General features: G+C 24.3%; 4 protein-coding genes across 8 annotated transcripts in view; 2 read left to right on the top strand and 2 right to left on the bottom strand.

The window, feature by feature from the left end:
• Positions 1 to 846: 846 nt before the first annotated feature.
• Positions 847 to 5,131, bottom strand: LOC132924201 (NADH dehydrogenase (ubiquinone) complex I, assembly factor 6). Its single transcript, XM_060988366.1, has 5 exons — positions 4,897 to 5,131; positions 2,805 to 3,027; positions 2,582 to 2,741; positions 1,742 to 1,977; positions 847 to 1,678 (listed from the first exon to the last, which is right to left on the bottom strand). Exons 1-5 carry the CDS (start codon positions 4,998 to 5,000, stop codon positions 1,499 to 1,501), a joined length of 903 nt encoding a protein of 300 aa, XP_060844349.1. The 5' UTR covers positions 5,001 to 5,131; the 3' UTR covers positions 847 to 1,498.
• Positions 5,132 to 5,451: 320 nt separating this feature from the next.
• Positions 5,452 to 17,084, top strand: LOC132924200 (ataxin-2). Its single transcript, XM_060988365.1, has 9 exons — positions 5,452 to 6,211; positions 9,277 to 9,379; positions 9,449 to 9,774; positions 11,672 to 11,800; positions 11,871 to 12,489; positions 12,551 to 12,752; positions 13,281 to 13,738; positions 14,812 to 14,921; positions 14,996 to 17,084. The coding sequence occupies exons 1-8, from the start codon at positions 5,660 to 5,662 to the stop codon at positions 14,865 to 14,867; spliced, it is 2,445 nt and encodes an 814-aa protein (XP_060844348.1). The 5' UTR covers positions 5,452 to 5,659; the 3' UTR covers positions 14,868 to 14,921; positions 14,996 to 17,084.
• A 2,980-nt stretch (positions 17,085 to 20,064) lies between these two features.
• The window catches only part of LOC132924035 (putative nuclease HARBI1), a 59,988-nt gene continuing 52,778 nt past the window's right edge, over positions 20,065 to 27,274 (top strand). For 3 of the 5 annotated variants that reach the window (XM_060988098.1, XM_060988097.1, XM_060988095.1), the window contains exon 1: positions 20,065 to 20,856. In XM_060988098.1, coding sequence (XP_060844081.1) covers positions 20,742 to 20,856 — 115 coding nt within the window. In that variant the 5' untranslated portion in view covers positions 20,065 to 20,741. The remainder of the gene's footprint in view (positions 20,857 to 27,274) is intronic. The other 2 variants (XM_060988096.1, XM_060988094.1) reach the window with 1 other exon arrangement.
• Positions 24,507 to 25,150, bottom strand: LOC132926413 (uncharacterized). Its single transcript, XM_060990767.1, has 2 exons — positions 24,798 to 25,150; positions 24,507 to 24,687 (listed from the first exon to the last, which is right to left on the bottom strand). Exons 1-2 carry the CDS (start codon positions 24,923 to 24,925, stop codon positions 24,507 to 24,509), a joined length of 309 nt encoding a protein of 102 aa, XP_060846750.1. The 5' UTR covers positions 24,926 to 25,150.

Below are 27,274 nucleotides of genomic sequence, written 5' to 3'. Positions count from 1 at the left end.
ATTTTTATTGTTTAAGTAGAATAATACTATCATCTTTTTTTTAATTTATTAACAAAATATGTGTTTATATTTATTTAATCTAAAATATGCAGAATATCTTAAATTTAATGAAATATAAAAAATACACAACACACACTTTTGATATGCAGATGTTCCTAACAAATATACAAATGTATAAAATCCCAAGTTATGGTCACGATAATCATTAACCTACAAAATGTAATGAATAATGTATATTATATTTTATTATTAATAATTATTTTAATGCATTAGACATTGGTATGGAAAACATAATAAGATTGGGTTTATTATTTTCTATACTTAATGCATTTTGGTACTATTAGATATTTAGATATCTTGTCTAACAATCATTTGTAATGAATTACCTAGTTATTTATTTACAAAATAGTTGATAAAAATATAGATGCTAAAATAAGTTGGGCATTGTCTAATACAGGGGTCAGTAATTAAATTCTATGGCGGTTTAGATAATTCGAAAAAAAATTTTCATGGGCCAGAAAAAACTTAAATATTAGTTAATAACTGATATATTATCATGACTATTATTATTAACGGCGATAAACGATGAACGCCATCGCCTATCGTAGTCTCCAAAATATACATAATAATAATAAAAATAGATTAAATATTATCTACATTATGTGCTAAAAACCAGCATTAAAAAAAGTGTTTTTGGTGGTCCAGTTATTTCCCCTCAATGGGCCTATTATTGACCCCGGGTCTATAGGCTCTAATAGTATCATTTATCAACAATACCAAAAATAAATATAATAGAGGTGAAAAATAGTTTAATGCTGGCCCTAAGATGAAAAAACTATGTCAATGTATTTTTCAATTTCCCACTATATTTATGATACATCAGTAGAACATGCTATCTATCATATTCTACAACAAATAAGTAAGTACAACAATTTTATTTCATAATAACAATAAATAACAAATATTATAGACTAATCTTTAAATTGTTAAAATTAATTAAATAACTATAATCATTAGAAATTTAATCAAGTAAAGAGGAAATTATACCTGTATGTGTTGTTTAAATTTTACAAATATTATACAACATAAACAATTTGAGTTCTGCAGAACCAATTCTGTGTTGTTAGCTTTAATATTAAAGTGAAATGATCTTCTAACAAACTTAGGGAAAAAACATCATCTGTATTAGTAAGTAAGATTTATACATTTTTAAGTCAGTTATGAGTATAAAATATTACAATTTGTAAATATTCATAAATTGCTTAAAAATTAAAATATTGTAAAAAAATTTTTTCTTCTAATTTTTAAGTTTATAAATGGTATAATTTGCTCTAGTATTAAAGCTAATAAAACCAAATTAGTTTTACTGAACGCAAATTTGCTGACATTCCTTTTTTTAAGATAGAGACAATAACAGTAGTTTAATGTTCTTTTAATCATAGTATACAAAAGTGTATTTGTAAAAACATTAACAAAACTATTTGACTAAATAATTATTTCAGCCAACTATTTTATGCCATAAAAGTTTCATAGGTAATAAATTATTTCGTGTTTGTAGTTTTTTATCAAATACATTGAAATCTGCTTGTCGAAGTTTTTCCAAATATAAATGAAGAGGAACAAATGGTAAATATATTGATTTAACACGTTTATTTCCTTCCTTTTCCAATTTTCTGGCCTAAAATTAACACATACATTATAACAATATGTTGATTATTATTTAAAGTTATTTTTAAGTTACTTTCATTAGATGACTATTAGCTCTTGAAGCCAATTCATAAATTGCATCACGCACATTCTGTTCCCTTGAATTTCTGATGATATTTTCATAGGAAACTTTATATTTTAATAAAATATCTTGTGGTATTGATATACGCCCAGATTTTGAATTATAAGGAATACCTCTAATAATGTTTACAATTCCTTGACATTTACCTAGATGACTTACAGTATGGTCAATTGTCATATCCTTAATTCCTGTAATAATATCCAAGTATATTTTTGAATAAATATCTATTTATTATAATAATTTAAATGTATTATTTTGCACTATTTAATAGTGAATTAAATATAAAGGTGAAAAAAATAAAAATGTTATATAGTTTTAAAAAAGCAAGAAACTAAAAATCAATAAAAAAAAAAATTGAAAAAGTCTATAATTGACGAAATAATGAGTGTTTAATGATAAAAGAATCATCCTATATATAGTTATATTAGAAAAAAAAATAACATAATAAATTATTATATTATTAGTTATTAACTACTAAATATGTAACATTGATTTTATAATATAATTTTCTATTTTTAAAAGAGAATATTTCATTGTTTTCTTATAATGTTATAAAAATCAAAAGTTGATGATATTATTGTATTGTAAATAAAAATAAAAATATTATTATTAATTTATGTTTAATACCTTTAGATTTTTTGCCTAATTTTGTTTATAAAGGCTGTTACATAAATACATTATTTTCTTTAAGTAGTATACAACTATTTTTATTGTGGAAAGTCAAAAAATAAAAATATAATATTTATAATACACAGACAAAATATAACATTAAAATTATTAAAAAATATTTACCCATTGCTTCTAGAAATAAATAATATACTGGTGAAACAGAGTTTTCAGCATAAGTCTCTAAATCTTCAATAGTTTTTAGAGATGAATTTAACATATAATTTTCTCGAGATGAGATTAAACGTTTCAAATATATAATACTTAATTTTTGTGTTTTTGTTGCCTGCAACAATTTTTTAAAATTATTATTGTTGTTATATAAATAAATAGTTTATTCAATACTTACTGTATAAAGTTCAATGAGTACAGGATGTTTTGGGATTTTATTTTTATAAATTTCAATTAAAGATGTCTCCCAAAATTTAAACCGCATTTCTCCAATTTTCATATCACTTATTTGATCTTGAAGAGTTGCTATCTCAATATTAAATGCTCTAATAGCAAACCCGGTTCTTCTAATATTTTTGTGTAATAATAAGGTACATAAATAATTTTCAAAATCATGTTTTCTGTGAACAGTTGAATATATATTTTAATATAATTATAATGTAAGTTTAGCATTTCTATCCCAATATTTCACATCCTCATAATAGAAAATCCACCCTTTGGATTTATCATTTGGTAGCCAAGTGTTCAAATTATGTAAGCATGACCTATTACAAAATGTACTAAGTGATAATCTATTGCTACATAATAGGTTTTTATTATTTTTTTTTTTAATAGATATAACAGATTGAAGTTAATAATAGTTAATTAATATTCAAACTGTTGAAAACTAATTTATAGAACACCAACACTTAAGTGAATTGTCTAATATGTTATGCTTACATAGTTAGAGCAGTTTGGTTACAAAATAGCCAAGAATAGTTTTGACATAGTAGTACAGTTTGTACGAGTTTGACAGAGATAGTAATTGTTTAATGAATATTCTCTTAAGAAAGGTTATCAATTTTTTTTTAAATAATTATTTAATAACTTATAGATAACATTTTATCAATTAGTTTTTAAATAAAACTACATATCTTCAATGGCTGAGTATGTAACGTTAAAAATTTTTTTATTGGTAATAAAAATCTAGTAGTAATTATAATTTTGTAAATATGTTTAATATATTTTAAATTTTACTTAATTTTAAGATTTAAAGTCAATAAGAAGTTCTTTAGACTAAGAAATATTAACGTCATTAAAATTTGACTTTCTTTATAAATATGATATTAATAAAACATTTAATATAATTATAATATTTCATGGATAAATACAATTTCAGTAACATGATTGTTATAGAGTGTATGAAATATATTTATTGCTCAATTTTTTTTCAATATTTGATCAGAATAACAAGGACCTTTATACAATACAGTGTATTATATGTTTTCATAATCCTCATTGCTTAAGTAACTGCATAACATGTTTTTATACTATACTATAATCTTTGTTAATAAATAATTGTTGTGCAATGTGTAATCTAGGGTTATTGGTATTGAAATTTTGTTTACAATTAGATTATATATATTTAAATTAACATGTTTTATCTTATAATTCTACAATTTTTTTAGAGCTGTAAAAATTTTCAAAAAGATCCATTAGATAATTTAAAAATATATATACTTTAAAAACAGTTATTGTCACATAATTTCAGCAACATTAGAGAAAATAAAAAACAACAGCTTAATAATGGAGAGAAATGTAATCATACACATAATTTATTCAAGAAATAATTTTTTTAACTATTAAAATTTGATGTTGCACACAGTTCATCTATTGATATTCAATTTTTATGTATGTTTTTATATAATATTTATTGAATGATAATAATTAAAAGAAATTACATTACATAATTATGATTTGTACCTAATAAATTACACAAGAAAAATTAATATTAATTCAAAATTACAACTACTTTTATAATAATAAAACTAATTAAATATATTATCAAATGAAGTGTTAATTTATGAAAATAAATAGTGTGAGGTAGTATCTAAAATAGGAATGTTAAACGGAGTTCCTATACAAAAATAATAAGGATGCACAAAGAAATTAAACATAATAACAGAATATTACAAAATGCCGCAATCGCATTTATAAGTTTAATATCAATGGTTATAACTTAAAATAAAGTAATATTGGTATAATACTAAAATTTAGTTTCAGATCATTATTAATTTATTTATGATAAGCAGAAATAAATTTAATTTTTTCAATTAAATAACTTTAAAGTATCAACATAATATATAAATGTATTGTAAATAATTAGTATATAATAACATTTGTACCAGTGTTATTCAAATAATATTTTATACATTGAAGTCTATGTATTGTTTTCAAGTAAAAACAATAGTATTATAAGTATTGTGGAAATGTTATGCACAAATATTTACCTAACTAATTCCAAACAATATTTTGCAGTAGAGTTTTTTCGTACACAACTTTTTGTTTGTACAAAGCGGCTAAACAATCCTTTTATATAGTTTTTTACTATCATTCTGTTATTAAATGTAAAAAGTAACCATTGATTCTGTGTTATGAATCAATACTTGGAAAAATTAAAGTGTATTGTATATTTCAATGCAATTAATACATAATAAAAAAAAATGAAAATGATAAAAATCAAATAAAGTTGTATCAGTTTAATATTTCTTATCATCAGATAAAATAAATGATATCAGCACGTGCCCATCAACAAACCCGCAGTGTAGGCATCCCGAATGCCGATGTTAAAATACATATTTCGTAAACTAAAAATTAATAAAAATAAAGATTTTCTTTTGTATAAAATATGTTTTGCATTAAAATAGCGTTTGAATAAATAATTTTTCATTATGAAATTGTTTTCGAATTTTTATGTACGAAATTTGAACAATGATCCATATGTTTAGTGGGAGAAAAATTGTATTAAGGGAATTTTCCGGTTAATCTTTTGTCGTTGGTCAATCATCTTCCCATTGTGCATTCGACGGACGACGAGGGGTACTCTGACTTGTGAACAAAAATTTTTTTCTTCGTACCCGAGTTATTCGAGTTTATCGATTATTTATAGTTTCTAGTTTCCCGTGCTCTTAGTGAACGATCGATCACATTAGTAAATAGTAATCTTATCATGTTGTGTTAGTTATTCAATCGCATTTGTGATGTTGCCCGAAAATGGTTTGTATAGACGAAGTAGTTGCTTACTTCAAAACACTTAAAAGCTACGAACGGCTTTGGATGATGTGTAGACTCCAAAGCCACTGTCTTCCAATTGAATTGAGGTACCTCGGCACTTGTTTAGATAACTTGTCTAAAAGAGATATTCACATATTGAAAAAATTGGAACTTGAAGCCAACGATCCAGCCAGCGTTAGTGAAGTAGCTTGCAAGTGTATTTGCGATAAAACTGTTAGGGCAGCGGTTATCAAGTATTTATCTGTATTAAACACTAATAGTACTAAGTGTTCAGAACTAATTTATAAAGCGCTAACAGACGACAAAGGTCTAGAACGTATATTTAAGTGTCCAAAAGTGTTCTTTAACGATAAAAACGCATTTGAGGAGCTTATGGTATTGTACACATTAGCTGTAAATCATCCAGCATTTATATTTGAACAAAAAACTCAACTAGATAGCATATTCAACTGTATTAAGAAAGAAAAAGAGAGACAACTGTCCAAAAAGAAAGGCGGTGATCTAGACAAAGAATCTTCTGATATTTTGGAGGTATGTATACTGCTTATATTAATATCTCTAAATTAATTTTCAATAATATACATATAATATGCATAATATTAAACAATAGCTAACATCTTTTATTAAATTTTGAATAGTAAATGATAAGCGGTTAACTTCTACTGTAGTATCTAATTGTTAGATTATTACTAAGATTAGTAGGCAATACAACTTTTATACATTCAAATTGATGGCTGTAATATACATGTACATATTTTCAGTATAGCCTATATTGAAAAAAAATGTGGATTTACTTGACATGAAAGTCAATATATTATAATGGTACTGTGTTTTCTTTTAATTTTAATATTATTACTTAAAATAATATAATGAAGATAACATCAGTTTTTTTTTATTCTTAGCATTAATAATTTTTTTTTTCATTATTTTATAAACTTAAGATACTTATTAATTTGTACATTTTATCTGATAGCATGATAGAATGAACTAGAATATTAAGAAAATTAATTTTAATTCATAGTTCACAAAACTAGCAATAAAAAAAGAAATTTTATTTTTAAATTAATAATATTCTGCATTTTAAATATTATAAAAATGTGCTACCCATCAATAATTTTGGGTTGCTTCCTCATCTGAAAATTGTATTGTATTTTCTAGATTAATATCAATTAAATCATTTTAGAAATTTAAAACATTATTAATACTTGATTGAAAAAAAAAATACAATTCTACTAATAAAGGGAATCTATTACCTATATATTTTTTATATTTAAGCATGTATTTAAAATGTTAAATATTTAATTATTATTTTAAATTTAATAAAAATGGCAAAAAATTACTTAAACTTAAAAATAATAAACATAAAAGTATACAATTGACTATTTAAATATTAAATTATTTAAGGAAATGATCAAATAAAAAACCTTAAAAAAATTAATGTTCTACAAACATCAAATTTACTTAAATGTAACATAATTTAATAAAAATGTTTTTTTTTTTTTGTATGAGTATATACAATTTTATTACTCTTTTGTAAACAATTTTATATTTTTCAAATTATTAAAATATACTTGAAACAAAATTATATTAATAATTTTAACTTCAATAAAATTTGTACAAATTATTTATATTTTTTTTTCTCCTAGCATATCATCAAATAGGTTTTTATTTGAAAACGATATCAATTCTAATGTTGATTATTTAATTTATTTAATTAAATATACAAATATTTGACTCAAAAATAATAAAAAAAAAAACAACTAAAAAATTGTGTAGGTATGTTAGACAATAAATTCTATTTAATCAAAAACTATTTTGGATTTTTAATAAGCCATGAGATCATGAGTATAATCAACATTTTAAAGTATTGAATAGTGATTTTTATTTGGTGTATTGAATACAATTTTAGGTAAAATATAAATTATATATCTAAAATGACTTATAATAATTTTAAATATCTTTATTTTTTTTGTTTTTGAATATTACAACTTAAACTAACTTTAAAAGTTATCTAAACATAAAAACTTATCAGTTATCATACATTTAAAAAAAAATCATAGCTTAAAAATGTTGTTAATAAAATTTTTTTAATTTTATTGTTTTAAGTGTTTGAATACAAATATGAACTTAATTAAAAATAAAAAAATAAAGAGTATCCTATTATTAGAGTACTATATTTATTACATACTTATATAATTATAAATATTTTTTATTTGAGTAAATAATTTTTTTCAAAAAAATATACTTTTATATTATTTTTTAATTGTGTCAAATGCTATGTTGAATTTAGCAATTTGTTTTACGATTTGAATTATAATTGTTTCTACTCCTATATTATGTACATGATTAATTTATAAGTAGCAATCAAATGACCTTGTCTTGTTAGCAGCAAAATTCAATTATCTCTAACACTCACGATTAGCTAATAGTTAAAACAATATGTTTATCTTGATTGTCAAAGATCACAATTACTATAAGATATATATACCTATTTTAATTTCAAATAGATAGCTAAACATTTTTTTTTCTGTATTGAAAACTTTAAATTTAAATTATAAACATTAATTTTTTTAATATCCTATTCAAGTATAAAATCCAAACATGTATCAATTTTAAATTAAAATATTGTATGTTTCAATATATTTAGTAAAAAAAAAAACAATTCCTTAATCACACATTGCTTATTTAAATTGGTTTTTAAAAGTTAACATAATTAAATGCGTCTTATTTAATATTAATTTTAGTTGTTGAAAAACTCCATATCACATTTTTTTTTAACTTATCTATTTGTATTTTTTTACTAAATAAATCTTTAAAAGAATTAAAACCCATAAAGACAAAATTGACAAATGTTTATTTTGATAATTCTAATTTATTAATTTGTATCTCTTCCAAAAACACTTATCACTTCTTTTTACTTATAATCTATAAAAGGTATTAAAATATATAATTGTTTAAGTTTTATTAGATTTACTTACCAATAATATTTAGTTTATAAAGATTTAAATTAAGATTTTATTTAATTTAAAAATGTGATAAAGAATGTAGTATTAGGATTTAACACTTTATAGTTATACATATATAATTGGGATCTCTTAAATTGTCTCTTACTTAAATACCTATTAATTCATCAATACCTTATTATATATAAATAATAGATATCAGTGCTTATTTCAGACCTTCTATCCTGTGGGTTATAGTTAATGTTCAGGGGGATATGCTATAGGAGTAAATAGTAATACATTTTTACATTACATTTTTCTCTGAGGGGATGTATTACCACTACCGACCACGGCCACCCTTTGAAATAAACATTGAATAGATAATAGAAATACATGGGATGGCAATTATTATTTAAAATAAACAATACATAGTTTATTTATTATTATACTGCTGTAGATTTTCTATGGCTGTAATAACTATGATTTAATTTTCTTAAAGTTTATTTTTTATTTATTTTATTAAGTTAAATAAAAAATAAAATTAATGTTTTTGATTTAGTATCTTTATTCTTTGTATTATTTTCTATTTTGATAATAAATATTATTAAAAATAAGCACCAGGATAAGCTGATATTGTTTTTTTTTTTGTTTTAGAATATCAACACCATGATTCCACCACCCAACTATATGTATCAGCAAACTCAAGGAGGATCAAATTATCCTCTGAATAGAAATGGATATTTATATCCACGTCATTGTAAATAAAAATATGCAATATTTTAAATTAAAAAAAATATAGAAATTGAACATAATATTTACATTTCAGATTATCCGTTTCCTCCTGTGAATGTTCCACCAATGCAAGTTTGTTACGACTTTCCACCACCAACAGCAGTTTCAGGAATTAGAGGACCACATCAAGCTAATTTTTCAAAATCTCCAAGCCCAGTGTCATGGCCTCCACGCACATTCCAAATAAATCCACGTAATCAACCACCAAACATAAACTCAAAGCAAAGACATCCTACTCCACCGAGATATCGTAATCCTTCAGATCCTAGTTATCCATTTTCACAAACTTGGAATAATTGGAACATGTATCAAATGTCACCACATAATATGTATGCCAATTATAATTATACACCAGGAATGGTAAGTTATATTATAAATTAAATAAATGTATAAAAACTAACCATTGTTTTACAATTAAAACATTGGAAATAAAAAAATTTCTCTATACCTACATACTTATAAAACTGAATATTATAAGATTTAACTTGAGAACTTACTTAAATCTAGGTCCAAATGTTATGTGAAACCTACCTTTTTTTATTTATCACTTGATTTATCATAGTATATTATATATTATAGTTAAAATGGTTGTGTTACTATCATACATTTATTTTACTATTTAGTGATAGGTAAATATTAATAATAACAAGCTCGTGTGAAAAAAATGTTTTTTTATTTATTTTAGTGTTTTAAATTTACTTTTAATTATTAATTAGCCTTGTTTAATTAACCCTTAACTATGAAATGAAGACATTAAACATGCATTATTTTATTGATTTATTTTTTTATCACAAAACCCAAATTTTTTGAATATATTAAAAAGATACCATATTATAGTTATTTTAATTGTATTTAATTTGACATAGATAGATGTTTTAGCTACTATAAATTGTTGTCCCAACAATCTTCATTTTATCAAAATTTTAAATATTAGTTAAACAACATGTAATGGGTACATGTATATAATTTAACACATTGTTTTCAAACCTCTACCAAAAGTACCGGCCTATAACAAAATTATTTCTTTTTGTTTTTCCACTCGGTGAGAGACTTATATTATTACTAGGGCTTGGAAGTTGATGACCTTAAAAACATTGAAAAATGACCTAAAAAATTACAAATATTTGTTTAAAATTAATAAAAGTATATATTTTTTTAAATTGTACTCTATTTTACTATAAAATTCTATAAACATTTATTAGACAAAAAATGTCCTTAAAAATTAAATAAAAAATTATAAATATAGTAGACGTTGACGAGCACTAACCAACGTTTTAATTTTTGGCATTTCGAAAGTATTACGAAAAAATAATAAAATGTAGGTACAATATTATTCACTATAACACGACAACAACCAATATAATCGATGAGATAAAATAGGTACTAATCTTAGTCCGTGGTAATTTCAAAGTGGTTAAGAAGTGAACTATTGTGAAATCAGTAAAAATGAATAAAATGTGGGAAAATGACCTATAAATGTCAAAAAATGACTTAAAAAGTAATAAACATCAAAAAATGTAAAATAAAAATTAGTTGTTCAGATTCACATGGTAAAGAAACACATTTGTGGCCATGAGAGCATCGTCTAAAAAGTTTCAAAAAAATAATGCAAAATCAACTTCCGAGCCTCAATTATTACATTCATTGCTACTCAGTGTTTTTTTTTTTATTATATTTTACTCATTTTTTGGTTTAAAGATAAGATAAACAATTTTGTATGGCTTGTATCATTATTGTCATATTATTTAAAACAGCTTCTAAGTAGAGGTGCACAGATTATTTTTTAGCATTTATTAGCCAATAAAATATTAATATTATTTTTACTTATTTATCATTTCCTTGGACTGTCATGTGTTGATCAAAATGTTACACCCAGTTCAACCAATACTGCAGTAACTTACTAACGTATTAATAAAAATAATATTTATTACTAAAATATATTTGTATTATTTATTGAATATAAATTTTCTATAGAATTGATATCTTAATTATGATTATTTTTAACTAATAAATACTAATAAGTATAATTAGTATTAATATTTAAGGTAATTTTTTTTCAATATATCAGGAAATATTTTAATTAAAATTGTTTCAATTATATATTATAGTATTCAAAATTGGGTATTATTACTTAATTAGTTTTAGGGTCATTTATACATTAAAAATAATACTCAATGTTATTTTAAATTTCTAAATACATAAAATTATATTATTTAAAATAAATAGCAAAAGTAAATAAGTTTTTTTTTTTAATTAGGTCCCTTCTTTTTATCCTGAAAATCCCATGGGTCGTAACTACCAAGGACATGGGACAAAAACTAAACATTCAACTGTTAATCGACATCAAGATCAATGTAAAAGCCAAATGCCGCCGCCAGTGCCTGTGGTATAATATTTAAATAAATGTTAAAATTTATTGTAAAATGTATTATTTATGAATTTATTTTTATTTACAGTCTACTTCTCCAAATAAAGTTGATACTGTAGTGAAGAGTAAGCCTCTTTTAACAAATGCCACATTAAACTCTACAATTGAAAACGAACCTATTCTTGAAACACATAATCAGATGCCATCGTCATCAAAATCTTCAGAAGATTGTAGTCAAAGTAGCTCTTATAAATCTATTAATTCATCTATTTCGGATAAAATGTCGGGAGCTTCTCCTCAGCATGCAGTTCAGGGTAACTCTAATAATGCAAGTCCAAAGTTGGTTCAATCTGAAAACCAATGTCAAACTAGTAGTGCAAAAGTGTGTAACTCAAAACTTACTCTTGAAAACAAGATAAAAACAGACAATGGTGGACAAACCATTTCTACAATTCAGCCAACACTACCAAAAACAAACTCACCACCCATAAATTCACAACAAACACTCTGTACTTCAGATACAAATCAGCAAACAACTGCTACAGTAGGGCTTCCTAGAAGTGAATCCATAAAAAATATTGATCTCTCTACACTTTCATCTGTGTTGGATGATGGTAAAAATAAAGAGGAAAAGTCTATTGTTGCACCAAATGAATTAATTGAAGAAAAGTCCAAATCTAATTCTGAACACAGACCACAAAATACAAGTAATTTATATTATATTTAAATTAATGATACAATTATTTTAAATATTTTTCATTTTTATAGAAAATCCATTGCAACTTGAAACTAACACAACAAAAGTATATGAAGTTAAAGAACCAATAGCTGGTGCTACTGCAAAACCAATGACTACTTCAATAACCAATAGTTCATATAATGCGCAAACCAGTAAATATTATAAGGGTCGTCCAATACAATCTCAACCAAGGACTTCACGCGATGGAAATATAAATAATAGTTATAATAGGTAAAATTCAATTTTAATAAACATTATTATTTCATTCTATGAAAAATTAATATGAATTAAATGAAATTTAATAGATAATTTATATTTTAAATCTCAATAATACTTTTGTTTATTTTCAATTTGGTCAAACAGTTATTTAAAGTACTAATAAAAGACTATTGAAAATTTTTAAAATATTATATTTTTAAGTATTAAGTATTATTACTAGATAATTGAGATATAATTAGTTGGAAATTAAAAAAATAAAATAATATAAAAAGTAAAAGTAATCATTTTTTTATTTTGACAGTATTTTTTTGTCTATAAAACTTTATACTTTACTTTAATATTTTTATATCTTTTTTAGAATTCTTGTCTTGACATTCATTAAATAAACTGTTTCTTACTTAAAATTTATCATTATCAATAAATCTATTTATAAACATTTATTTTAATATCTATTTTTTTTTTAAATTTACTTAAATGTTCTTTATACTTTTTATAAATACGTGGGTAAATAGATAAAAGTATATTGTTTTGTTATTTCAGAAAATCTATGGCAGGAGGACTTCCAGTATCATCCTTCAATGAACCTGGTAGGGAAAATATTCATAAAACTCATCTTAAAGTACCTAACAATGGTCAACAATTCTATACTATGGCGTATGATAATGGAGCAAGTGCTAGAGGTTATAATACTCAAGCATATTATGTTCATCAACCTCAAACTTCTCAACCAATGTCAGGTTTTTCTCCTATGCCACGACAATATATACCGCAACAACATGTTGTTCAATCACCTGAGTATCAGCAAGTTTACCAACAACCTACTGAATTTGTTTATTATCCATCTTCTTCACAAACATTTTATACTACTACACCCGTCTTAATGCAACCTCAAGTGTTAGCATATCATCCACCAAAAGTATCATGCTATAATTGTGGAGGACAGAATCACACAGGAGCTGAATGTACTGAATTGACAATGGAAGAAATAACAAGTAAAGGTAGATTAAATGAAAAATCAGATTAATTTTATAATCATGCAAAAAATTACATTTTAACTGCATTCATATATGTCTTTAAAACATTTTAAAAGTAGTACAATTTTCTAGATTTTCAAGTAACCTTTAGCTCTTCTCAGGTAAATCAGTTATAACAATAGCATATTTGTTTTACAAATAGTTTTGAAAAAAATAAAATAATTTACACAATTTTCAAATATTAACTAAATATTAGTAATACTATAAAAGTTTTTGAAAATATTTTCTTACATAATTTGGTCAATAAAAAATATTTTTAAACTATTTTTCATGATCATCATTTTTTAAATTTTTGCTTTTTTTTAATGACAACATCCATTTTTAATAGAGTATTCCTAAGCAGAATATTCTTTGGGTACTTCAGTGCATATACAAATTGAAATTTGAATGAGTAGTTTTTGAGTTATAGGCATTTAAAGTTTATATGAGCAGAGCAGTGGACCAATATTTTTCGGGGTACCCTCTGCCACTTCATACTGCTCATCTAAACTTTAAATGCTTATAACTTATAAGTTATAAATTAAAACTACTCATTCAAATTTCAATTTGTATACATTGAAGTACCCTAAAAAATATTCTGCTTAGGACAGCGGTTCTCAAACTTTTTTGTCTTACCCTTTTAGAACTGAGTTTTTCTCATGGCGTCCCTTTTTTTAGATAAAATAATGTATAGAACATTTTAAATTTATTTTTGAACAACATAACGATTAGAGTTGAGATGTTGTGGCACACACTTTGGGAACTGCTGGCTTAGGAATATGCTATTAAAAATGTATGTTATCATTAAAAAAAAAGTGAAAACTTCAAAAATGTATATTTAAAAAAAATGTTATAATGAGTGTTGTTAGATAAAAGAGTCACCTTGTACATTATTAATTTAATATTTATGGTTCATAATGTTCATTATCTTAGTTTATAAATTATGTACTTTCTTTTCGCAATTCACTTTAATGTTATTGTCTTAGAGATGTATATCAATGATTACCCTGAATTTACCTAGTTTATACTAAATTTATTTACTTAAATTCATTTTTTAGGTCTATACGAACATCATTATGGACCATCAATGCCAGATGGCAGACCCCGGAATTGACAGTTATACTAGAGCAATTGTTATTCATAATCACAACATACAGGATGACCGGAGGTAAATATTGTTATAAAAGTAGTTGTGATATAACTTTAATTTTAATTTTAATTAATAAAATGTTTTTATTTCAGACTTCAAGGATGGTGAATCTACCAACACCCTCTCCTATAGTATTAATTTTAATTTAATTTAAATGATGATTCCTCGATTCGTTACCTGTTGTTTCCAAATAAATAAGACTGGGTAATGTTTTTCTTCCATATTAGTATTTTTTAAATTAATAACGTTAGCAGTATGATAAAAAAAAAAATGTAATATTAAATGTAATCAAACCCTTTAAATTTATAACGACCTCGTCGTTTCCCTTTATTTTAAATTATTTTCACCAGTCATATTATAATAATCAATTCTTGATATTATTTCTAACTTATTGAATCGTAGATCCTATAAGCGTTTCACATCATCTCCCCACCCTTAAATTATATCTTATCGCAAATCAAATGTTTTCAACAAAACAGTTGCGATGAAGATTTTTAAATGTTTAATTTAATAATTTATACTATGTGTAACATTCCCTTTTTAATTTGACACCACTTGTGTAAACTGGTACCATTTTAAATATTTTTGTCTAAATTTACAAATTATAACAATATTATGTAGTTTAGAAAATGGAAAACATCATTACGTATTATTATCATGTTTTTATATTATAATTATTAATAAACATACGAAAAAAAAAACAATTTGTTTAAAGTGTTTAGTATCATAACATTTTTGTTTACCAAATATATTTATGTGTTTAATTTTTTTTTTATTTAATTCATATTATGTTTTGATGTATTTAATTTAATAATTTTGGTAGGTAGTATAACTTGGACTGAATCTTAATTATTTTCTGTCGGGATTTAAGTGACTTATTAGACCTGATTGATGCCAAAGTTATATTATAATTCAAGGAATCTTTGTTCTAGGTTTCATCAATAATCAGTCAAACTAATAACTTTATAAAGTTAATAAGTCATTTTTTTTGTTAATATAATTTTCAAATAATTCCATAACTTAAAATGGGTCCCTAAATAAATCGTAATTTATGTGATAATGTTTTAAACTAAGACATTTTATATATAAATCTCAAAAAATAATTTGAGAAGATATTACTCTTAAATATTAACAAGATTGGTTTGAAATAAATATTACTTCTAGTCATCTGAGAATTAAATTAAATAAAACAAATCATTTTAATTAATTATAATGTACATTAATTAAAATTTGAGTTGTTCACTTACTCGTCATGTTAATAATGGTGCATTTAATTACTTGCAGTATAATACTGTTATAATAGTAAATTGCTACTGATCTTCATAAAAGCAAATGTTAAAAATTGCATGAACCAACTTTTATCACGGTTTGATTTATATTATATTTTACTATAATATCTATCTTGTATAAAGCAGTTAATTTTATCATACAATTTCAGTTTGTATCAATACAAATAGAACTATGTATGTATAATTTTATTGTATTAAAAATAAAATATTTATGTTAAGTTTTAGTTATAAGTTTTATGAGTTTAATCCAATAATATTTATGTTGTATTTCCAATAAAAAAAATAAATAAAAGTAAAAAAAAACATTTTGTTATTAGATACTCATAAAATTATATGTACATAATTGCACTTTTTTCTGATTATATTATTATGTATAGTTTATAATTTAATTTAAGTATAGAAATATTAAGACATTAGCTATAAGAAATTTAGATTAGGTCGTATTTTATATTAAACCTTAAAATGCATTCCCTTTCCAACTTTTATTTTCGGTACATTAATTATATTAAAATATTTATACAGCCGATTTTTTATTATTTGACTTAATGAATTTCGGAATATATTTTTTTTATAGGTATTTTAAAATTGTAAAGTTTTAAATTAAAAAAGTATATAAAACTTGTATCTAAAAATGTAAAAAAGAATATATGGTTATATTAAATATTCCGAAATACCTAATTATTGTCTTACTATAAAAAATCTGTCAGTATTTACACATACATTATTATTATTATTCATTATATTACATTTTTATTATCAATAAAAACGAACTACTTCTATCTGTGTTATGATTATTTATAGATTAATTTTTGTTTTGAAAATTGAGTCTTGAAGATAATATTTAATAAATAAAATAATGTTGTTATGATTTTAAATATACATTACATAATAATTGTTTTTATTTTTTATTAGTAGTGTAAAAATTAACATAAAATATGTGTATATAAAGTCTTGGATATGTAATTCTATTTGTTACATTTAACATAAAGTGCTATTTAAAATATTTAATTAAAATTTAATAAATTATTTATCTTTATCTTTATCTTTGATTTTAACCCGGAGTTTATTTGGAGGGAATTAAAGATTGTATAAAAGAAAGTATAGTTGTTAGGAAATAAAAAGAATAGAATTAAACATAAAATAAACTATCAAAAACACTTAATTTATTTTTAAATCAATAGTTTGAATTTTAAAAATATTAAATGTTGAAAATTATTACTGATGATCTATGAACTATACCACTAAGTGATATATCACCACAATATTTACAAAAAAATGATTGATTAAGGATAATAATGTGGATCAACAAAAGATAATATAAACAACACAATTAGTTAAAATAAGTAATATTTCACTATAACTAAACACATATCTAAGTATGACAGCTAAATTGTTTTCTAACAATGTTATTGTTATGCTTACATGATATACATGACAACATGATGTACACATTAACAATATTATAATGCAGTGAACATAGACTGTATTTATTTGGTAGTTTTTATATATTAAACATTAGTAACCTTATGACCCTGTTACAGAAATAAACGATCACATGATTTACATTTACAATAACAAGTTGATGCAACAAATATGCATTATGGTGTGATCTTATGTAATATATTAATTATATTTTCAACAAAAATAATATTAAATTCTGAGTTTGTTGTATATAGTTGATATAATATATTGTATACATTTATATTATTATAATAATCAGTGTTCATAACTACTAGCATTTGCATTTTTTTTTTTTTTGAAAGGTTCTAGTAGATAGAGATACCTAAGTAAGTTATAATTTGTTTCAGATAACCAAGAAGGTAAATACGAAATTTTATGTTGCATATCTTTGCATATTTTGAAGTATAAGTGCTATTTTGATTTTTTTCTATTTTGCCAACATTATTTTTGTATATTTATTATTATTTTTTTTCAATTCCGTAGCCTTAAAACATTTTTTCTTAATAATAACTAGCAAATAGTAATTATTATAGTTGTATTAATTATTTATTTTATATTAGTAATTAATTCATGTTAATTATTTTTTTTATTATAATATTACATCTAATAATTATGTTATATATAGGGCTCAGAAGTTGATGACCTTAAAAATATTAAAAAATCCAAATATGACATAAAAATGTCCTTAAAAAATTACAAATATTTGTTTTAAATTAATAAAAATATATATTTTTTTAAATTGTACTCTACTTTACTATAAAATTCTATAATATCATACATTTATCAACTCTTACAAATTACTCAAAATATGACATAAAAATGACAAAAATGCCCTTAAATATTAAATAAAAAAATTACAAATATAGTAGACGTAGACGAGCACTAACCAACGTTTTAATTTTTGGCATTACGAATAAATAATAAAATTTAAGTACAATAATTTTCATTACAACACGACAACGACGATTGTAATCGGAGAGGTACTAATCTTAGTCTGTGGTAATCTCAAAGTTTTAAGTAAGTTATCGATATAATGGCCAACAAAAAATAATAAGAAGTAAACTTATGTTAAATGATTGAAAATGACTAAAAATGTGCTAAAATGACTTAAAAATGTCAAAAAATGACTTATAAAGTAAAAAACACCAATTAATGTAAAAAAATGCAAAATACATCAACTTCCGAGCCCTAGTTATATAAATATTAGCGATGCGCGACGTAACTTGGTAATACTTATAGATGGAAACCAATTTTTTTTTTAATAATAAGCTTGATCATTTTTTTCATACGATTTTTTTTTCGTATATTTTAGTATTTTAGTGCCTATATTATGAATATTTTTTAGAGATACCAATAATTGAATAAAAAAAAAATTTCTTGGTGATATAGCCTGTTGTATCATTTTTCGTGTACAATGATCTATCATTGAATTCAAATTTAAGTAATTTAACACACCCATAATAGTGACCCATTCGACACCTAATGTATAGAGGAGCTGATGCTGATGGAATAGTTTCCATTTGTCTACCTTTTTTTAAATTATGGTTATTAATAGATAATAGTAGTATGTTTATAGTGCATTTTTTATTTTTTTGATGCATTCAATTCGCAGTTTTAATTATCATATTTTAATTTTTATATAGTGATAAATATTAGAATATGCAAAATACCTGTACCTACTATAATTGACCTTTTGACCTACATATGTATACTATTTTATAATCAAGTTTTTCCTACTACCTATCGTTTTTGGCTGTATGAGCTAGTAACAATATACATCATCTGTTTTCGTAATAAATAATATAATCTAACGTTTTTTACCTTTGTCATTTTTTCCGATTACCAAGAGAAAGATATAATATTGTATAGGTAATAGTACATGAATATTAATAAATTATGAATAAAGTATTAACATGTACTTTCCCAACGATAATAACTATTATGCATATTTTTTTGTATAAAATTGTTTTTTACGATAGCTAAGTACGGCCCGCATAGTATTCTATTCAATATTTCTGGCCCGGTTGCTCGGTTACTTTTCGTTTGACATTTCCGTACACCAGAGACACCTTTCGAGACAGCAGAGCCAACAGCCAAAAGTTACAATTTACATAATTTCCCAGTTTTTAATGAGCCATTAAAAATGTTTGTTTGAATATTTTAGTATTTGCTTATACATAATTGATTTTCGATTTAAAATAAACGAATTTATGCATGAAATAATATTTATTCATGTAAAAACATACAAACAATTTTAGTAAAAAATACATTCAAATGTTTAATGTTTTGGCTACAATAATAAAAAAAATAATAATAGATGGTTATAATATTATGGTTACATCGATGGGATCATTGGCTTTGCATGCATTCGGAAAGTTTGGTACATACTTAATTTTAGTTGATTATGAAGATGACCCGTGCAGGTATTTCATATTCTTAAAAGCAACAAAGATATAATGTAAAATAATATATATTTTTTAAATTATAAAATAATTATTTTTGCGTATGAAGCCTCAACTCAAGATCGAAAGAGCCGCAGGTTGCCGACCCCTGCCGTACACGCACGGACGTATCGGTATTCTGTAGTGGAGAATGTCAGTTGTTGAGTTGTTACGTGCCGTACACATAATATAAACGACATTACTACCACGGCGATGTCAAAAGGACACCACGCGCAATGTGGCGGACGCGACATATTTTCCCGGTAATTTTTATCAGTACAACACTATGTATTATGACGTAGTGCGGCGTCCTTCTAAAATGTTCACCTTCACGAGTATTGTGTTCCACTTTCACGTTATCCCACCGTGAACAGCATAATATGAACGTACGCGTAAATCGGGAACGCGTTTGGTTTTGGTACACGTCGACACGTCATCATTACAACTTACAATGTAAACTACCGTTTGGTGATGTGGCTAACTTCTGGCGGAGTTAGTACCCCGCGTCACTGGTCTGCCATTGTCCGGCGACGACGTACCTATTCACTTTTCAGTTTTCACACCAACGTCCAAAACTGGCGTACTACGACCTTTATTTTTTGCGAATAAAAGGCGTCCTAATTTTTCATCATTTTTATATTAATCAAATGGTATATGCAATGACGCTAAGAAAGAGTGAAAACGAGCGCAGTATTCACGGTGATTTCACATTTCAAGTCGTGTGCTGTCAGATTAACAACAAAATAACCAATATTAATCGAGGTATGTTTAAAATTCATAATTATATAAATTAGGTATCTTATTCATTTTTTATGTAGTTTATTTATTTATTGCTGCCCAATGCATAAAATATATTAGTCCATTCCAAGAGATACAAATTATTAATTCTCTTTTTTTATTGTGTTGTATCTTACTAGTTTGTAATTTAAAAAATAATTAAAATATAGAATGTAGTTTTTATTTATTTTTTGAGAATATATAATGAGTTTCCCTCTATGAAGAGGTGGTGTGAATAGAACAAATGTTTTTTTTATTAATCGGGGCGATTGTAAACTCTGCCAGTTTTATTTTCTTACCTGTAATGGATATGTGGAAACTCCGCCAGTGTTAAGGCCTTGTCACTTTAGCAGTACTTATAAGTACTTTAACATCCGTTGCAATGACATACGTCAAAATTTCTAAAGTTAATATGTAAAACTTAACAGTACATCTACACCAAGTAAATTAAAAAAAAAAAATGAGTGTAATATTTAATGATTACTATGATTATTTAACGTATTACACATCAGTACATTACAATATGTGTCATTGATTTGTGCCTAACTCTTATTTGATGTGGACAATTATTATTATAACAATTATAAATTCTTTTCATAATTATATATCATAGGTATTAGGTATTAATTTTATACTGTTACCTGATATTCTTTTCTGGCAGAGTTTGTATTGAATAAAAAGTATTTGTGGTAGAGTTTATATGCTTGATGCGCCCATTATAATTAAATAATATACATTATATCGCCTGCCACAGCAAAACAGGTCGTAACTTTATTTTCTCAACTTTTCAGGAGGAGCAAAACTATGATGGTTATATAAATTCTAATTCTGTTTTAATTTCTAAAATTTTGGTATGCATAATTTTATATCACCAATTAGCTGACTCTTAATACTATGTTATTTTTTTTTTTAAATATCACATGATCGTGGTTTTTAACTAGATACGACCTTTAGAACGAAGTTGTACCTAGTCGTATCTATAATTACGACTTTTTTCGTTGGAAATTCATATGAATAATTTATGATAGTAATAATATTATTATAATTTATTATAATATAATTATTTTATAATAAGTCATAACTTTTACTATTTCCTACATTATTTTAAAATTAAATTCAGGGGGACTACATCGGCCCAGACCCCACCACCCAAAGACTTATGACATGCCATATTACTGTATACTACCATTGACTATAAATACTGTATTAAAACTTTACCTATTTTATAATCAATATACAATAATATTATCATTTTTTATTGTATTAGTGATGACAATATTGTTTTATACAAAATAATATCAAACAATTTAGAAAAAACAACAAAATATATAACAACAAAGAGTTATAATAAATATAAACAGAAAACTTAAAAAACCTTTTTTTCAAAATATAATATACCTAAACAAAAGTGATTTATTTTGTAATTTTTGTATTGTATTAGTGTTGACAATATTGTGTTGCTCAAAATAATATCAAAAAATCTAGAAAAAACAACAAAATATAATATAACAATAAAAAGTTATAATAAAATTAAAACAAAAAAACTTAAAAAAACCTTTTTTTCAAAATATAATATAAACAAAAGTATAAAATATTATTAATCGTTTATTATTAACTAGTCTTTTTTGTATACAGAATATTATATTTATTTTGATGGAAGAGACTTATAAAAATTATGGTATCTGGATGGGATAAGCCCCATAGAACATAGTGATAGTAAACTTTGTGTTTGGCTTTTTCAATTGGCAATTTGCCAGCATACACTTTTTTAGGTATACTATGATTTTGAAATCTTCCCCTTTGTTTTTGTTTAATGAAATTTATCTTTATAAAGTCTGGAGAATTGAAATCATATTTAATGCTTAGTTCAAATGGAGTTTCAAATGACACTTTGATTTCTTTTATGTTATTCCACCTTATTAAGTCACCATCACAGGTTGTTTTAAAATTAAATCTATTTTCTTCGACAAGAGGCTTAAAATCCAAGAACTCAGTATTGTCCATCTCAAATACTATATAAGGATTGCCTGTAACTTTAGCACACCTTACTAGAGTAATCCATTGGGCAGGAACATAGATCGATTTCCCTTTTTTTGAACGTTCAATACATGAGTGCATACTGTCACCTTCATTTTGAGTATGGCCTCTTTCTAAAAATGTATGACTAATTTTATTTTAAGCGTAAAGGCCGCATACTCCCACATTGCATAAATAAAACGATTGTGATTCTGGCCACCACAGTTGTCTGAGTAAAAACTAAACTCTTTGAAACCCTTCTCCTTCATCATTTTTAAAAATTTTAACAAGCAAGTTCCAATTTCATTGGAACCTCTTTTTGCATCAGATTCATCCCACATGTAACAGTAACCAACTTTGTTAACAATATCATACACCGTAAAATTGTAAACGGCAAACTTTCTTTTATAATAAAAATTACTGGCCTCACCTTGTGGTGTGGTCAATACTTTTTCTAAGTCAAATACCGCAACTCACAATTCTGGATCATTAGCTGCTCGCTTTTTATCTACAGATTTATTATCTCTGGCTATATTTTTGTATGTCAAATGTTCGTTGTGGCTTGGTTGTAGTTTCAATTTTTTTTCCTCGGTTGCAAGTTTAAATTCTTCACATTTGTCACATAAGTCTTTTTTTGGTCTAAAAAAACTTAAATTAAAAGTATTAAATATGTCTGTATATTGCCTGACTGTAGCATTTTGCTTCCAAATAATTTTTTTGAGATGTTGCTCTTCTATAATGTGATTCAACAGTTGGAAACATTGCAATATGTTCCTTACTGCAATCAATTACTGTTGCACTAATCACATGTGATCGATTTGTATGCTTACCTCTCATGTCATGTTCTATTACAGGAGACCTATTCAGTTTTTTGGAAACAGTACTAATGATTTTTTCAGATACTGAAATAGTATTTAAGAACATCACTTTACACACTTTTATTTCAACAAAGTTAATGGGTATATAATATTCTCTGGAAAATGCTCTCCGTGAATTTGATGATGTGGTTGCTACTTTTTTTTCTTTTATCCTTACACACCTGGCTATAAAATCCCATTGTCGGGCATGATCTTCTAAACCCCAGTATTCATCAAATACGGTTTTTCTCATATTGTCACTAATTTTATCAAAGCATTTCATCTTGCACTTACAAGATAGACCCATAATTTTTGCATTTTTATTTTTGCCTGATCTATTATTATGCTCCAATCCTAAATTAAGTTCATTTTTTGATTTAACATCCTTCCAGTTAGCAACATTTCTCAAGCGCTTCCTCTGAAGTTTTACACTGGGAGTCATAACACGTTTTATTCTTTTATTTGGAACATCCACAACATTACTAGGGTTCTACCATAACAAAATAAAATACAATATGTATAAAATATTAAAAAAGGTACCCTTGTTAAAATGTGATAATATTAAAATATAATAATTTATTATATTATTTATTAGTATAATATTATGTTAACAAATAATTTAAATAAATATTAACAAATACCAAAAGTACCTATTATGAATTCAAAACTTCATAATAATAATATTATTATAACAATTATTTGTTTACTTATTTTGACCATTATTACTAATAATTCAATATAATATATTATTATTATTAAATACTAATAAGATTTTGAATAATTTACATCATTTATATTATCATTATCACCAACTCCATAGTCATCATTTACAAAAGTATTATCATTATTGAGTACATTTAAATTGTTTAATTCAAGGGTGTATTCTGGGTCTTTGTCGCTATCATTAATATCTGAACCACTATCCTCAATGCAAAATAAACCTGGTAGTTAAAAAATCAATATAATAATAATATAATTTATAAGCATATTATTATTATTACCTAAGTATAACAAAATACATTTTTATAATATTTTAGTTATATTAATATTACCTGATCTGGTATTGGGATATTGCAATTATTATTAACCTCATTATCCTCATGCTCATCGGGATCACTACTGATATTCCCATAAACATAGGTATCGAGTATGCTATCACAGTCTGAATCGCTAAAGTCCATATTAATATCCTATTGTACCTAATTGGTTCTTCATTGACTCTTTAGTAATTAAGTACAACTAGTAAGCTTGTAAGCTACTTACAATTAAATATTAATTACAAAATATTAATAATAATTGACATCACTATAATATTTGTGATACGAGATACGCCATTTTTCGCGGGAAATATTTGTTATCAAAAGTCGTATCTAAACATACATCTGTTTTCGTTGGTAATCACATTATCGGTGCATTTTAATTAAATTGTTTTTCTAAGCTCTTTGGATAGCTAGAGATACGATAGTTTTCGTGGGTAGTAAAAAAAATTATTCTTTAATCGAATACGGTCGTAACTCGAAAATGAAAAAAAGTGAGATACGACCTTTTTCGCTGCGGCAGGCGATATTATATAATTATATGTTCCTTATTTTAAGAATATTTTTATTTCTAAAATTCTGTCCCTAGTATCGTACCTACATAATTAATACTTATAACATATTTGATAAATAAATGGATTTATTTCATTACAAAATATACCATATACATTTTAATAATAATTTAAGTTTAACATATTACATTTATTATTTAAAAAGAATAACTATAATTTGTTAAGTTTAACGAGATAATTTAACATAATTTAATAAATTAGGATATTTAATGTGATTGTATATGTTTCAATTTTTTCAAAAATAATTAATGTCTTCATCGAGGTTTTCACTATTGATTGTTATTTATACTAATTTAATTTTCTATGTTCAAAATACAAAAGCTTTAGTTGCTGTATCTATATTCAATATTCATATAAGTATTCAATCATGTTTTTATGCTTCGCATAATGGAAAAAGATATTTCAGGTTTCTAACCTAACCTAACCAGCCCCCCAGGTTAGGATTTTTTTTTTTAAAACAATCCTTTATTTTAAACTTATTGAACAACATTTTTAATTTATCAAGTAACTTTATAAAAACAAAAAATAATCCAAGTAAAGTAATAATAAATCAGGTAGATACGGCCAGAGTTAGACAAGTCATGGAAAATCAGATGAATATTAAGCCTATTATTGAAGCCATAGCTTTATGGGAAAGACAAGATCTAGCACTTAGAGGACACAAAGATTATAGTCAACATATTATAGAACTATCTGAGAATGATAATGAAGGAAATTTCTGAGAGATATTACGATACAGGGCACTTGGTGATACACATTTGAGAAATGTTTTTGAAAACCTAGGACATTGAAATAAATATATTAGTCCCGTAAGTCAAAACACTATTATTGATTCTTTTAAACTACCCATTTATTGGGTGTCGAACAAGTTTCGTTATGTGCTAGGTACGTAGATTTAGAAAAAAACATTTTACGGGGAGATTTTTTACAGTTTGTTTCCACTTATGATTTATCTGGAGCAGGATTAGCAGATTTGGTCATAGAAAATTTAAAAAAAAAATTGGTATTGAAACAAAATGAAAAGACTTAATTGACTTTATTATCAATTCACCGACAGTTAACATTTGAAATCGATCAAGTGATTGATAATTTAGCAAATAAAAACAGAACGCTTAATTTTATAATTTGACTACATTTAGATACATAAATATAATATAATATTATAAACTTTTCACCCCTCCCCTAAAAATCATTTTTTCTATTTTTTTTTTTATAGAACTATTTACAATGTCATCGATTTGCAATGGTATATTTCTATGAATTGTCATTAAGGCTAATCCAGTTAATTGAACATTTCCAAATTTTGTTTTATTGTTTTCAAAAATAATTTTGAGAACAATATAAGTTAATTTATTTCTAAAAGATTATAAATTTTATTATTACTTGATTTATTTTGACTTCGTATTTATTAGAAGTTTTACAACTTCTTAACCTAAATAACAACAAATTATAAAGAATATTATTCAATATTGATAAGCAGTATTACTATTAATCATCACAGTATAAAATATTAAAGTGTAATATAAAATGAATGTTATAAATAGCATAATAAGTTCAACATTAGAAAGGAACTAAATAATATTTAGTGTAATAAGATATAAAATAAAAGTAATAACCTTGATAAATAATAACATTATACAAATTAAATAAAAGAAACTAAAAATAACAAACAAATAAAATATTTTTCCTTTTTAAATAAAATGTCTAAGTAACATTATAACAAATTAAAAATGATAATAATAATAATCGTTGAGCTAAAATATCTTTACTCTTTAGGTAAATTATCAAAAAACGCATGATAGTCTTTTTCCATAGTTAATTTTAGTTGTTGAAGATGCTCATATTTTTCTTTTTTTTTATCTTCAGTCTATCATTGTGTAATTAAGGTAGATCATCATATTTAACTGTAATGTTTTTGCTA

Source organism: Rhopalosiphum padi, chromosome 3, assembly GCF_020882245.1.
Source record: "Rhopalosiphum padi isolate XX-2018 chromosome 3, ASM2088224v1, whole genome shotgun sequence".
NCBI lineage: Eukaryota > Metazoa > Arthropoda > Insecta > Hemiptera > Aphididae > Rhopalosiphum > Rhopalosiphum padi.
Note: the sequence above shows the minus strand (reverse complement) of the source record. Positions and strands in the feature narration are given on the sequence as shown.